This window comes from Dermacentor andersoni, chromosome 10 (genome assembly GCF_023375885.2).
Source record: "Dermacentor andersoni chromosome 10, qqDerAnde1_hic_scaffold, whole genome shotgun sequence".
NCBI lineage: Eukaryota > Metazoa > Arthropoda > Arachnida > Ixodida > Ixodidae > Dermacentor > Dermacentor andersoni.
In genome coordinates, this window is record NC_092823.1 from 71,889,301 (window position 1) to 71,902,578 (window position 13,278).

The window sequence follows — 13,278 nt, forward strand, 5'->3', positions numbered from 1 at the left end:
ACCCGTGCGCAGCACATGCGTTATTTGAGGAGCGTGCGGCGGCAGCTGCGACGTCAACAGCAGCGTCAGCATCGTTAGGTGCATGCACACAGTTTTAAGTAATTGCATTGTGCATTTCATGCTGTGAAATTGCAGATACATTTCCCGTGCTAAGTTGTAGTTGATGTCTGCGTAATGCAAAGCATTCATGATTTGTTGAGAAATGTAAAAGTTGTTAAAAAATTAAATTATGGGGTTTTGCGTGCCAAAACCACTTTCCGATTATGAGGCATGCCGTAGTGGAGGGCTCCGGAAATTTCGACCACCTGGGGTTCTTTGACGTGCACCTAAATCTAAGTACACGGGTGTTTTCGCATTTCGCCCCCATCGAAATGCGGCCGCCGTGGCCGGGATTCGATCCCTCGTGCTCAGCAGCCTAACACCATAGCCACTGAGCAACCACGGTGGGTACATAAAAGTTGTGTAGCGAAGGGTTATGTAAAGTCTGCACTTATAGTAAGTAAAACAGTATCGTTAGAGGTGACAGATGAGATTGAAAGCAAGCTAAAAATAAGTGCATATTCAAAGTGTCTTCCACAATTTGCTTGTTGCTGCTGTCGTCATCTAGATGCATGTAGCCTGATTCTTACTCGTATCACCTTACGCATTGATGGACATAAGCGCCTGTCTCCTCACTTTCTACTAGCACAGAGAAGCTCACAGAAGCCAAGATGTACAGTGCACGTCACACCTTCCGCTCCATGGAACGTGCTGTTGCACGCGCAGCTTCTAGGTCCTCCACCATTTTGTCTCGCAACAACGGCAAAGTTCCTTTCGAGTGACGAAAATGCCGTCCAACTGGTCATCCGACATGTCAAGCGCTGTGGCTCCCGCGAAGTGTGTGCACGCACGAGCAGTTGATTGATTTCAACAAAGTGACCTCACTTGTATATAGCAGAACTCAGCAATGTTAAACAGTAATATTTGTACAGTGCAAGCTAGCACTAGAAATGTGGTTGCGATGTGTAAATAAAAGCACAAGAGGAAAACTGCACCTTTCTGTATTTCAGCCTTCAACATACACTTGTTTATGCACACATCACATGCGACAGTCTCTACATTGAAGAAATGTGAGAATCATGAGTACTCAGTAGTAGAGACATTATGCAACATATCACAGACACGTTGGCATAAATATTGGATCACATTTTTCTTGCATCATAATATATCACAGGTAACGGCATGCATCGCTTAAGAAAACTGTTGTACACGGCACAAGTACACAGTAATAACAACTGGCTTAAACTGCACCAGAAACAGAAATGAGCAGGTGCTTAAATCACACGCCAACCGAATATTTATCACAGCGAAATGTATAGGTACATCACTATATGTGAAAGGAACATGCTGTTGTGGCGCTCTGAAACTGAAAGAGCCATAGCACCATATGATATTCATTAAGACAAACTGCATAAATATTACACACAAATTGCACCACAAGGGCTAAATTACAATGTAGCACAACCTGAAAGATTACTGAATGACAACAAAATGTTTAATAATGAGAAAGATGTGCAAGAAAAGAGACATTCCAGCTCAGCAGGTAGTGACACAAACAAATATGCAACAAACAAAAAATAAACATTACAAATGAAAAGAAGGAGCATAGGCAAGGAATTTTCATAACGTTTTTTCTTTTTTGCTGTGTATAGTGACAGGTTGCTTTCGACATTATAGTAAGGCCTGAAAATTTCACCATTCGATGAGAAGGATTAAATTGTAGAACACTTGCAGTGTGGCGTCGTGCTTAAATTGACATGACAATAACTAGGCACCTCAAAATTGCAGCGCCGCAGTCGGAATGCCCGCACACACCAGGCCTACAGGCACTTTTGCAGGCGAGCCTGATGGTGTGCACGCTCTTATGGCTGAAGTAAACCTTGAAGAAAAAAATCATGCTGCAACGGCTATGCTACTTATGGTTGCATTAAAGGGTGAGTTCAGCAATTATTTATTTGCAAACTAGCAATACTTGCCCTTCATATCATTAATACATCAGCAAATTTTAAGATAAGTTACAAATTCCTTGCCTATGCTACCTTTGCATCCTTTAATTATGTGGGGCCTGAGAGGGGGGAGGGGCTTGGCTGCCACCATGCCGCAGTGCAGCCAGCAGCAGCTGAAGCAGGCGCTCGTTGGTCTCGTGCGACCGACGCGCCACTTCGAGGCGTTGCCGCTGCACTTCGAGGCGCTGCGACTGCACTTCCCGCATTCCCGCCACCTCCTCCCCGAGGTGCCGCAGGCTCTCCATGTGGGCCTCGTGGTGCTGCCGCAGGCTCTGCAGGTGGGCCTCGTGGTGCTGTTAGCAAAGATGTGTAATTAGTTTAATTACAGAAGCTCAGTAACAAGGCCTTCGTGTGTTGCATCCATCCCCATTTGCAGTCTATTGTCTTGTCATTGTATATTCAAACACTGGAAATATCTTTCTGGCCCATCAAACTTGTGCCGTCGCATTCCATTAAGATGTGTTACATTGCTATACCTGCTTCCTTGAATTCAACGCCACTTTTTTTCTTTTGGCCACATAATTGCGTAGATATTCACACATGTTATATCACGCGAATGCGTACAAGATATCACCACAGGACTACACGTATACATTATGCTTGTTCACTGATTAATATAATTTTTAGAGAGGTCATATGCTCATCAATTTCATACGCAGAAATATATACATCTGTGGCCTTACACATACCTGCCGGTTTGGCGGAAGCGGGTGTCCTCTTGAACTCTGGCTTCCTCCAACTGGCTCTGGCGAACGTATGCGGCAGTAGCTGTCATCACAGCACCATCAAGTTCCTGCTGCCTGGGCTGTCTACGGGGTGCCCGTGGCTCTCGAGGGGTAGGCTGCGGCACCTGGGGGGTAGACTGCGGCACCTGCGGGGTTGGCTGCGGCACCTGCGGGGTTGGCTGCGGCACTTGCGGGGTTGGCTGAGGCACCTGCGGGGTTGGCGGAGGCACCTGCGTGGTAGGCCGCGGCACATGGGTGGTAGGCCGCAGCACCTGGGGCGTAGCCGGTGGCTCTTCATGCAAGGCAAAAGCAAAGACTGCTCATTCACTGTTATCCGACCTACATAGATTGATTGTCCTAACCAGTCACTTTGAAATGTCATTATAGCTGCATAGCTACAATAATGATACAGAAAACAGGTAGTTAGAGCAAAAGATGCCACAGAAAGTTGCTGTAGCAGTAACCCTTAAGAAGCACAAGGAATCTCTATTACAACATCATGTCATTTGTAGTCTTGCATTTCTCCTCCATGAATAAGAGCTGGATGTTAGACACAAATGTAATAGCAGCACAGTGACGTACTTTACTTCATAGCAAGATCATACAGCAACTGCAAACAACAATGCTATTACAAAAGCTAGGTCACTGCCTTACGTGTAAGGCCACTTGGCCCAGCAACAGCTGCAGGGCCCGACACCACGAAAGCAGTTGTCGCTGGTGGATGTCCGCGGGAACCGCTGGGCCCTGCAGCTTCCTCCGAACTTGCCTCGTCCTGCAATCAGAGTAGTGTTCAGACATTGCGAGCAGTGTGTGCAATGCGCATCATTTACACAAGTTGCTGCTCGAGTACATAACCTATATTGTCACTTGCACAAAAAAAGGGCTTAAACATTTTGCAATATTGTGTTACAATGTAATGCTGAAAATTTGTGAGGTCGCAGCAGGTCACACAAACAACACTTTTTTAAATCCAATGTACGCACCTCGCTATCGGGGAAGTACTCAGGGGGGGAAACAAGGACCCCTCCTGTCCTCATAAGGACGTCGAGGACGCGGCCGTCCACGCCACCCACTTTGCCACCTCCAGTAGCCCTGCAAACACGGGAACAACGACAACGTGAAACTACGTTACTGTCAGCATCATTAGAAGCTCAACTCTTCTCGCTTGCGGCCCTGGCCGCTTCTTTTTTCGCTTTATGGGCCATCTTGGCCCAATGGTTGCGCCAACGGCTGGTGGCCTTTACGGCTGGCCCCTGTGCGTTAAGCACCGCCGCCACCTCCTCCCACAGTTCGTTTTTTCGAGCAGCAGTCATACGTGGCGAGAACTCTGTAGAAGCTCTCGCCAGGTATGGGTGCTGCTCGATGAACTGCACGAGAATAGCCGCCTGCTCTTTTGACACCCGCGGCCCTTTTGCTGCCATTTTCTCTTTGTCAATTTCGGAATTTCAGCCGGCCCGCAGCACAGTAAGAAATTTAGAGGCAAACATTCTGTCTAAGCTAAGCGCCTGCATAAAGTGCTCACTACGACTTATTTCTGCCTTTTTATACCACTAATGTCAAAAAAGGTGAAGTCACTACTCAGATTTATTGTTGTAGCAGCTTCTTTCTGGGAGCGTATCAGTGCAGGAAGTATTACCGATGCAGCGATAACTTTGACGAAGGTACCGTTATGTCATGGCGGTGCCCTATGGAAAATGCCTTGACAGTTCTCGATCCACCATGTTGCAAAGTTTGTGGGAGATACGTGTTTCTCCTCCGTACTCTTGGGGACAAAGGAACGACAACACAGTAGTGCTAACAGTCACAAGGGCATTTATTGCACCTTTCATAGATCCATGCCTGCTAGCCGAGTGGCTATCCACAAAACATGCCGATGGGCGCGCGACAAATCTAGAAGTCCGACTCACCGCGAGCGAGCGAATATGTTCGCCCCATGCTGGATCCCAACGCCTGGTCGTTCGCGTGTTCGGTCACGCCAACGGAGGCGCGCTCGAAGGCCGCCACGCGAGGCGGTCTCGCAGAAGCATGGGTCGCCGCGCGCGCGTGGGACGTCCACGCCGTGCGCCGGACCCGCCGGGAAAAAGACAGCCCCTTCTCCCTCGGCGCCCGAGTAACCCCGCCGCGGTGCGACGGTCGCGCCATCTCTCGCACCCCGCTTGTACCACTCCGAGCGCCGCGGGCGCCAGGCCACGCGAGCCGTGCGGGAAAACAGCATATCAGGGGATGCGCTATGCGGGAGAACATCAGGGGAGGCGCGAGGGTCGCGCATCCCCACATCCCCCCAACCTTAAATCACTTATTCCGGCGAAACATGTGACACGGTCTAACATCAACACGTGCTTCGCGAACAAGGTGGTACATGCAACAGTGGCCGCGCCGGGGAAATGTCCACACGCTGTCCATAACATGCGAGCCGACTGTCCTTGGGGTACACCGCTGGCGTCCGCCGGTCACCGCAGCAGCTTTGCGACTCGACGGCACGATCCCAGGCCAGGACTCCGGAGACGACGACGCAGTAGTCGGTACGAGCAAGCGTCGCTCGCGCCGACGCGCCCTGCTGGCAAGAGCCGCCGTAGCTGTCGGTGACCGCTGGCTCCTTTGTCCGCCGCCGAGGGTTGTGAGCTGGATGCAGGAGGCCGCCGAAGTCGCTGCGCCGAACTGGCCACAGCATCACCATCGCCCGGGGTGACACGATCGTAGTCCGGGGCAGCCGCGCAGACGATGTGCAGGTGACAGCCAGCCAGGGGTGACTCCAATCACGCTGCGTACACTCAAAACACTCGGCAAACACTAAAGTAGTGCAAGGGAGAGGAATTCTGCATGCGCATCGCCCACGTGGTACGATGTTCAACTCGGCTAGCAAAAGATCGGGCAGCTACTCAGATGCTAAGTTCACGTGAACGAAGCTCGCTTTCTTGAGTCGAACGAGTAATTTCAATTCGTGCGAGGCTAACTAGAATGAGGGAAGCAACTTGCAACACCTCAACGCCACGGTCCACCAGGTTGTGTCCCTCCACGTGCGACAGGCAGCTTCGTAAAGCCTTAGGCCTAAAGCGTCGCTACCCTGACAACAACCGGCATCCAAAAACAACACTCAAAATGAGCGCAAAACAGGCAGCCGCGAGAAGACGTTAGCTCTGTGAGGTGGTCCTACTCCGCTCGGTGCACACAGCATCCGAGTTGACGGCGCCCACCGTCCCAGACGGTGTCGGAGCGCCCGGTGCCAGGCCGCAATACCAGTCAGCCCGTCGTGGCACCCGTGGCCCGCGGCCACCCGGCTCCCAGAGCCGCGACTTCATCCGAGTCAAAGAGATAGAAGAAGCTATTTACATAAGAAATTCGGACCACCCACGAGGCTTCCGTACTCACTCGCTTCAGGCTTGCCACTGCTCCGCGGGCACTCAGCCTCGCTCTCCCAGGATGAAGACCATGTGGCTCTCGTACCGACGAATGTCATCAAAAAAAAAACACTTGCGAAAAGGCTTAGCATGTTGACATGTTCAAACACACTACAGCCACCGCCGCCTCGCTCAAGAAAGCACGCCGCCGACACTAGCGATCAAAATCCACGCTAGCCCTACGCTTCGGTTCGAACAACGGTCTCGAACGAAGCAACACTTAAAATTATCGTCCTATGCCCCAAGAGGTCCACGTTGGGCAGCCAGATGTGGGAGATACGTGTTTCTCCTCCGTACTCTTGGGGACAAAGGAACGACAACACAGTTGTGCTAACAGTCACAAGGGCATTTATTGCACCTTTCATAGATCCATGCCTGCTAGCCGAGTGGCTATCCACAAAACATGCCGATGGGCGCGCGACAAATCTAGAAGTCCGACTCACCGCGAGCGAGCGAATATGTTCGCCCCATGCTGGATCCCAACGCCTGGTCGTTCGCGTGTTCGGTCACGCCAACGGAGGCGCGCTCGAAGGCCGCCACGCGAGGCGGTCTCGCAGAAGCATGGGTCGCCGCGCGCGCGTGGGACGTCCACGCCGTGCGCCCGACCCGCCGGGAAAAAGACAGCCCCTTGTCCCTCGGCGCCCGAGTAACCCCGCCGCGGTGCGACGGTCGCGCCATCTCTCGCACCGCGCTTGTACCACTCCGAGCGCCGCGGGCGCCAGGCCACGCGAGCCGTGCGGGAAAACAGCATATCAGGGGATGCGCTATGCGGGAAAACATCAGGGGAGGCGCGAGGGTCGCGCATCCCCACAAGTTTGACCTCGGGGGCTACGGATAATTCTTCTTGGCCCTTCCTAAAAAAGAAATTATCACACGTCAGACATGCAGCGAAAACCACACGACAATGCAAGCAGTACACGAGCAATAGTTACTCACCTCAATCCTGATCTGACGGGGGCGGGGCCGCAATTACGGACACGCAAGGGACTGTCAGCTGTTCAGACGGACACGCTAGAGGCTGTCAGCTGTTCACAGGTAAACAAAGGCTGCCATTTTGCGTGCGCTCAACGGCATGGATTGGATGCACATCCGACTACTATGTGGCTACGGCTTTAAAAATAGAGCACTTGCGTTTGCATTTCTTTGGACTGCGGCAGCTTTTGCGTTGTAATGTAACAAAATGAATTTGCTTTGCGCAGCATGGAAGTCCGCTTTTATTAAGTGCCGTTTTACAAAACAAATTTGCTATACAGTCCCGGAAAAAGAGAAGAGAATACGAAAGAAACATCCGGCCAATGAAGGGAGCTTCTGATTGGACGATCCAAGAAAACGTCGTGCCTACGTATACAGAATTTCCAAAATCGGTGACGTCACGCGAAAAGGTGTTGGCATGAAAAAAGGCATTCCTACAAAATCGCACCCCTAGTGTATGTTAAAATGACTATGGGCATTTGTACACCGGCGAAGAAATAAATCGTTTTGAACTTGGGCGGTCATGAATCTAGTCTAACGTCGCAGTTTTTACGTAGCGAAAATGGCTACGAAAGTGGGGCGGTCCCGGAGATAGGCGCTTTAAAGCGCCAGCTGTAGCGACAGCACCAGGAAGTGGCACGCGGCGCACGCGCCAAGCACTTCAGAGCTTACTGGCTGTCGAATGAGAGGAGTATGCGCGCGCTCGTTGGTTAGAGTACCGGGCTCCACGGCCGACGTTTGATTCCACCCCATCGGTCACACATTATTTTCTTTTAATTAAAGCGTGGCGAAAGAAGAACCAACCTGCCACAAAGTGACAGGAATGAGGTTGTAACGCATCGAAATAAATGTTTGGAATGTTCATATGCGAGTCCCAATTATTGTATACTGGACTCAACTGCTACACAACAAAAGAACAACTAGAAAAATCAACACAAATTACCCAATAAATTGTTTATATAGAACACTCAACGGTAATATTGTTTTGCAAGGGTTGAGTGAACTCAATTGCTCTTGAAAACTTGTTGAAGTCCGTTGTTTCAACAGTTGCCCAAAGATATCTCAATGGTTAATCAACAATCATTTTTGTACTGGAAGAGCGCGGGTTATGGCGTAGCGGGTCGCGTAGTCAGCCGCGACTACAACCCACTTGTTTTGTGATGTAGATTCCAGAAATGGGCCGAGAAGGTCTAAGCCAACACGATGGTAGGGCTCGGCAGCGATGTCGAGCGGCTGCAGGTAACCAGAGGGTAGCTGGGAAGGCTTCTTGCGTCGTTGGCAAACTTGACAAGCGGCGACGTAACCTCGTACGGAACGGGCAAGGCCCGGCCAGAAAAAACGGCCACGTACACGGGCATAGGTTCGAGATACGCCGAGGTGTCCTGCCGTTGGTGCGTCGTGAAGCTCTTCTAGAATGGTTGAGCGGAGGTGTTTAGGTATGACAAGAAGGAACTCAGAGCCGTTCGAATGAAGGTTGCGACGGTACGAAGTACCGTCGTCGAGGACGAAGAGGCGTAGAGTGGAATCGGCCGGAAAGTGTTCAAAACAGTCGATGAGTGCTCTGATGTAGGCGTCACGAAGTTGCTCGTCGGCGAAATGAAACAGCTGGGATACAGAGAATACGCAACCAGCACTGGTAATATCGGAGGAGTCAGGATCGCCAACAGGGTAACGCGACAAGCTTTCAGCGTCTTAGTGCAGGCGGCCATACTTGTAGCCCACGGAATATGAAAATTCTTGTAGCCTCAAAGCCCATCGACCAAGCCGGCCTGTAGGATCTTTTAACGATGGGAGCCAGCAGAGAGGGTGATGGTCAGTGACTACGGAAAAAGGGCGACCGTAAAGGTAAGGACGGAACTTCGCAACCGCCCAGACAACAGCAAGGCACTCTCGTTCCGTAATGGAATAGTTGCGCTCCGATAGTGCTAGGAGGCGGCTTGCATAAGCAATAACGCGATCCTTGTCCCGCTGACGCTGAGCTAAGACGGTACCTACGCCATGACCGCTGGCATCTGTACGCAATTCTGTAGGCACATCAGGGTCGAAGAGGGCGAGAATGGGTGGTGAGGTTAGAAGAGTGACGAGACTAGAGAAGGCGGCGGCTTCTGAAGTGCCCCAGGAGAATTGTACGCTTTCTTCAAAAGATTAGTGAGGGGTCTAGCAATTGTCGCAAAATCTGGAACGATACGACGAAAGTACGAGCATAGTCCTACAAAACATCGGGCGTCTGCAGCTGTCTTCGGTACCGGAAAATGTCGGACAGCGCGAGTTTTGTCGGGATCAGGCTTTACTCCGGAAGCGTCAACGAGATGGCCAAGAAGAGTAAGTTGACGGTGGCCCAAACTACATTTGGATGAGTTAAGTTGCAGCTTCGCCTTGTGAAATACATCAAGTATAGATGTTAGATGCTCATGGTGAGTGTCGAACGTTCGCGAGAAGACAATGACGCCGTCAAAGTAGCAAAAGCGTGTGGACCATTTGAAACCTTGGAACAAGGAGTCCATCATACGCTCAAAGGTGGCAGGGTTGTTGCATAATCCAAGTGACATTACTTAACATCGATATAGACCATCAGGTGTGATGAACGCGGTTTTTTCTCTGTCCATATCCTCAACCGCAATCTGCCAGTATCCAGAACGCAGATCAGTAGACGAGAAATAGCTGGAACCGTGCAGGCAGTCAAGTGCATCGTCTATACGTGGGAGCGGGTAGACATCCTTCTTAGTAATGTTGTTCAGATGACGGTAGTCTACACAGAAGCGCCATGTGCCATCCTTCTTAACCAACACCACAGGTGACGCCCAGCACTTGAAGAAGGCTCAATGATGTATTTCTGTAGCATTTTGTTCACTTCACTTTCAATTACTTGGGGTTCCGAAGCAGAAACTCTATACGGTCGTCGGTGAATAGGCGTAGCATCGCCAGTAAGAATCCGATGCTTGACCGCTAGCGTCCGGCTTAAAGGGCGATCGTCGAAGCCGAAAATATCTCGGTAGGACGATAACAATTGGCAAAGATATTCAGCCTGCGCAGAGGACAGGCCCGTCGCAACCATTTTCTGTATCTTGGGATCGGCGGCCGAGGCTGGCACGATGGGCCTGTTAAGCCCGCAAGAAGCATCTGTTGACAACGGTGCCGCGTGATGGTCGCCGAGACAACGTTGGCAATGCAAATACCTTGCGGTAGGTTTTGCTTTGCCAATCCAAAGTTACAAACAGGCGTCCGAGTGTGGTTCGCAGTAATAGTCAGTATACTGTGAGGCGCGGTGACGTCATACAGAAGTGGAATGTCGGGCAGAGGAGTGACGAGGTACTCGCCATTAGGGACTGGTGGGGAAGAAAAGAGTTCAAAATAGGCTATTGATTTTGGCGGCAGGCGAAAAAAGCCGGTGGGGCGTTAGCGGCACTGGGGTGCTTCAGAAGGTTCTACGAGAATCGGCAACTCAAGGCGAAGGGCGAACTCAAGGCGAGCAGTGAATAAGGGCAGAATGCGCGGAGAGAAAGTCGGGGCCGAGAATTAGGTCGTGGGGGCAATGAGCAATCACGGTGAAGATGACAGGGGTGTGGCGGCCGGCAATGCTGACTCGTGCCGTACACATGCCGATGATAGGCACAGTACCGCTATCCGCAACGCGCACGACGCGTGCCAACGCTGGGGTGAAGAGCTTTTTGAGTCGTTGTCAGAAGGCAGCACTCATAATAGAAATATGTCCGCCTGTACCGATGAGTGCAGTGACAGGATAGCCGTCAACGTTAACGTCAAGAAGGTTTTGGTTCGATGGTAACGTGAGCAGAGGATTTGGGGGCATGGTCGACAACGCAGCTTCACCTCCAGCAGCTGCAGTGCCTAGTTTTCCGGCTGGGTCCGGGACGCGATAGGCGGCGAAGAGAAGCGGCGGGGTTGGGGCGAACGAGACTGATGGCGGCGAGGTGATGGCGGCTGTAGCGAAGGTTCGGGGCAGGGGCAGCAGCAACAGTGGGTTCATGGCGTTTGTCATATGGAACAGAAGGTCCAAAAGTGCGGGAAGAAGTGGCGGCGTATGTCCGAGAAGGTGGTATCCATCGGTTGCGGTAGAGACGAGCGACGTAGCCGATGCGACAGCAGTGGAAGCAGATCGGCCTGTCATCAGGGGTACGCCATTCGGACGGGTTGCGGGGAGATAAGGCAGAAAAGGACTGCCGGGGACGAGGAGGGCCCGTAGAAAACTGGGGAACGTTGGGTTCAAACGTTAAAAAAAAATTTAATTATGGGGTTTTACGTGCCAAAACCACTTTCTGATTATGAGGCACGCCGTAGTGGAAGACTCCGGAAATTTCGACCACCTGGGCTTCTTTAACGTGCACCTAAATCTAAGTACACGGGTGTTTTCGCATTTCGCCCCCATCGAAATGCGGCCGCCGTGGCTGGGATTCGATCCCGCGACCTCGTGCTCAGCAGCCCAACACCATAGCCACTGAGCAACCACGGCGGGTGGTTCAAACGTTGTACACACGGAGTTCCGACCCACATTCTCAAATTCCTGTATGACTACGGCCTGAATCATTGCAAACGTGGTTGCTGGCGGATTGGGAGGCGTCGCGGCGAAAGCTGGCGAACAGGCGGCCTCGAGCTCGCGGCGAACAATACGGGTGACGTCGTCACAGGTGGTAGCCTGACGTGGTCGACCCTCACATGTCGACATAGCCGCAGTGTTGGGTAGCCGCGTGATATGGTGTGTGATACGGCGGCTCTTAGCCTGTTCAAGGCGACGGCATTCCTTAATGATGGCGTCGATTGTCGAGACGTTGCCGAAAACAAGCAAATTGAAAGCGTCGTCGGCGATGCCTTTTAGGACATGTGAAACTTTATCTGCTTCGGACATAGCGTCATCAGCTTTTCGGCATAGAGCCAATACATCGAGCATGTATGAAACGTACGGCTCTGTAGATGTCTGCACACGAGACGCAAGAGCCTTTCTCGCGAAAGCCTTGCGCCCAATGGGGTCGCCGAACAGTTCCCTGAGCTTTTCTTTGAAATTGTCCTAACTGGTCATCTCATCGGCATGCGGCTGGTGCCACACGCGTGGGGTGCCGCCGAGATAAAAGATGACATTGGCGAGCATAATGGTTGGGTCCCACCTGGTATTAGCGCTCGCATGTTAATATAGCTTGATTCATTCGTCAACGTCCTGTCCCTCCAGGCCAGAGAACACACCAGGGTCGCGATGTTGGGAAACCGTGACGTCGGGAGCAGTCGGACAAGCCGAAGCCGTTTCAGAGGTGGCCTCGTCACCGGGAGGCCACCTCTGAACTTCAATCTCAGAGGTATCGCTAGCGTGTGGCCCCGCAACCACGATTCCGACCTCGGCACCTGTCCAGATTTCAGGGCGCGCATTACGCAAGTCTTCGGTCACCATGTGCTGCGGAAGCTCCGCGCCGAAGAACACTTGCGCAGCCGTTCCCAGCAACCCGGTGAAAACATCACCAAGTACATGTAAGTCGTTGTGGACCTTTGCAAGCGTGTCGACCCATCGATGACTAAGTCTGAGTAGATCCGTCACCTAATGAAGGTCATAGAGGACGACGCATTCCAAATTCTCCTCTCGAAAAGCCCGCGGACCCTGGTCGAAGTCTCTGAAATTTCTCAAAGCTACGACGAACTCAGGAGGCAACGTCTACTCACTCGACGTTCTTCGATCCCCGATACTTCTATTGCATGTTTAGCCGCTGTGACTAACAACGACCATCTGCTCAGAGAAATCAAGGAATTTATACGCTCCAAAGAGGTGCGCCAGCTAACCCTGTTCACTGCCGTCCCAGGGCCTACGACGTCCTTGGCTCCTACGTTCCGCCAGATGCTCCAGGAACAAGCGTCCGAAGCTATTCAGCCCCCTCTTGCAGCGCCACAATTGCGTGTACATCTAAGCTACGTCCAGGTTGCAGCATGACCACCTCCATCGACTTTTTCAACGCCAGCGTTTGCTGCACCGCCACGTCCAATCCCTCCAGTGCACACCACCAGATCTCCAGCTAGCACGGGACCCTGGCCTACACCCGGCAATCGGCCTGTGTGCTTCTTCTGTGGAACGCCTGGTCGCGTGGCACGGCACTGTCGCAATCGCTTATGGCTCCAAGGTAATGACCAACTTGTCCGCCCCTA

At 51.9% G+C, this 13,278-nt stretch overlaps 1 protein-coding gene and 1 long non-coding RNA gene across 2 annotated transcripts in view; both read right to left on the bottom strand.

The window, feature by feature from the left end:
- Positions 1 to 1,029: 1,029 nt before the first annotated feature.
- Positions 1,030 to 3,486, bottom strand: LOC140213515 (uncharacterized). Its single transcript, XM_072284768.1, has 3 exons — positions 3,425 to 3,486; positions 2,735 to 3,062; positions 1,030 to 2,338 (listed from the first exon to the last, which is right to left on the bottom strand). Exons 2-3 carry the CDS (start codon positions 2,818 to 2,820, stop codon positions 2,035 to 2,037), a joined length of 390 nt encoding a protein of 129 aa, XP_072140869.1. The 5' UTR covers positions 2,821 to 3,062; positions 3,425 to 3,486; the 3' UTR covers positions 1,030 to 2,034.
- A 1-nt stretch (position 3,487) lies between these two features.
- Positions 3,488 to 13,278, bottom strand: part of LOC140213516 (uncharacterized) — a 48,525-nt gene continuing 38,734 nt past the window's right edge. The window contains exons 2-3 of the long non-coding RNA XR_011890376.1: positions 3,754 to 3,862; positions 3,488 to 3,542 (exon numbers count right to left, since the gene is read on the bottom strand). This is a non-coding gene — a long non-coding RNA (uncharacterized lncRNA). The remainder of the gene's footprint in view (positions 3,543 to 3,753; positions 3,863 to 13,278) is intronic.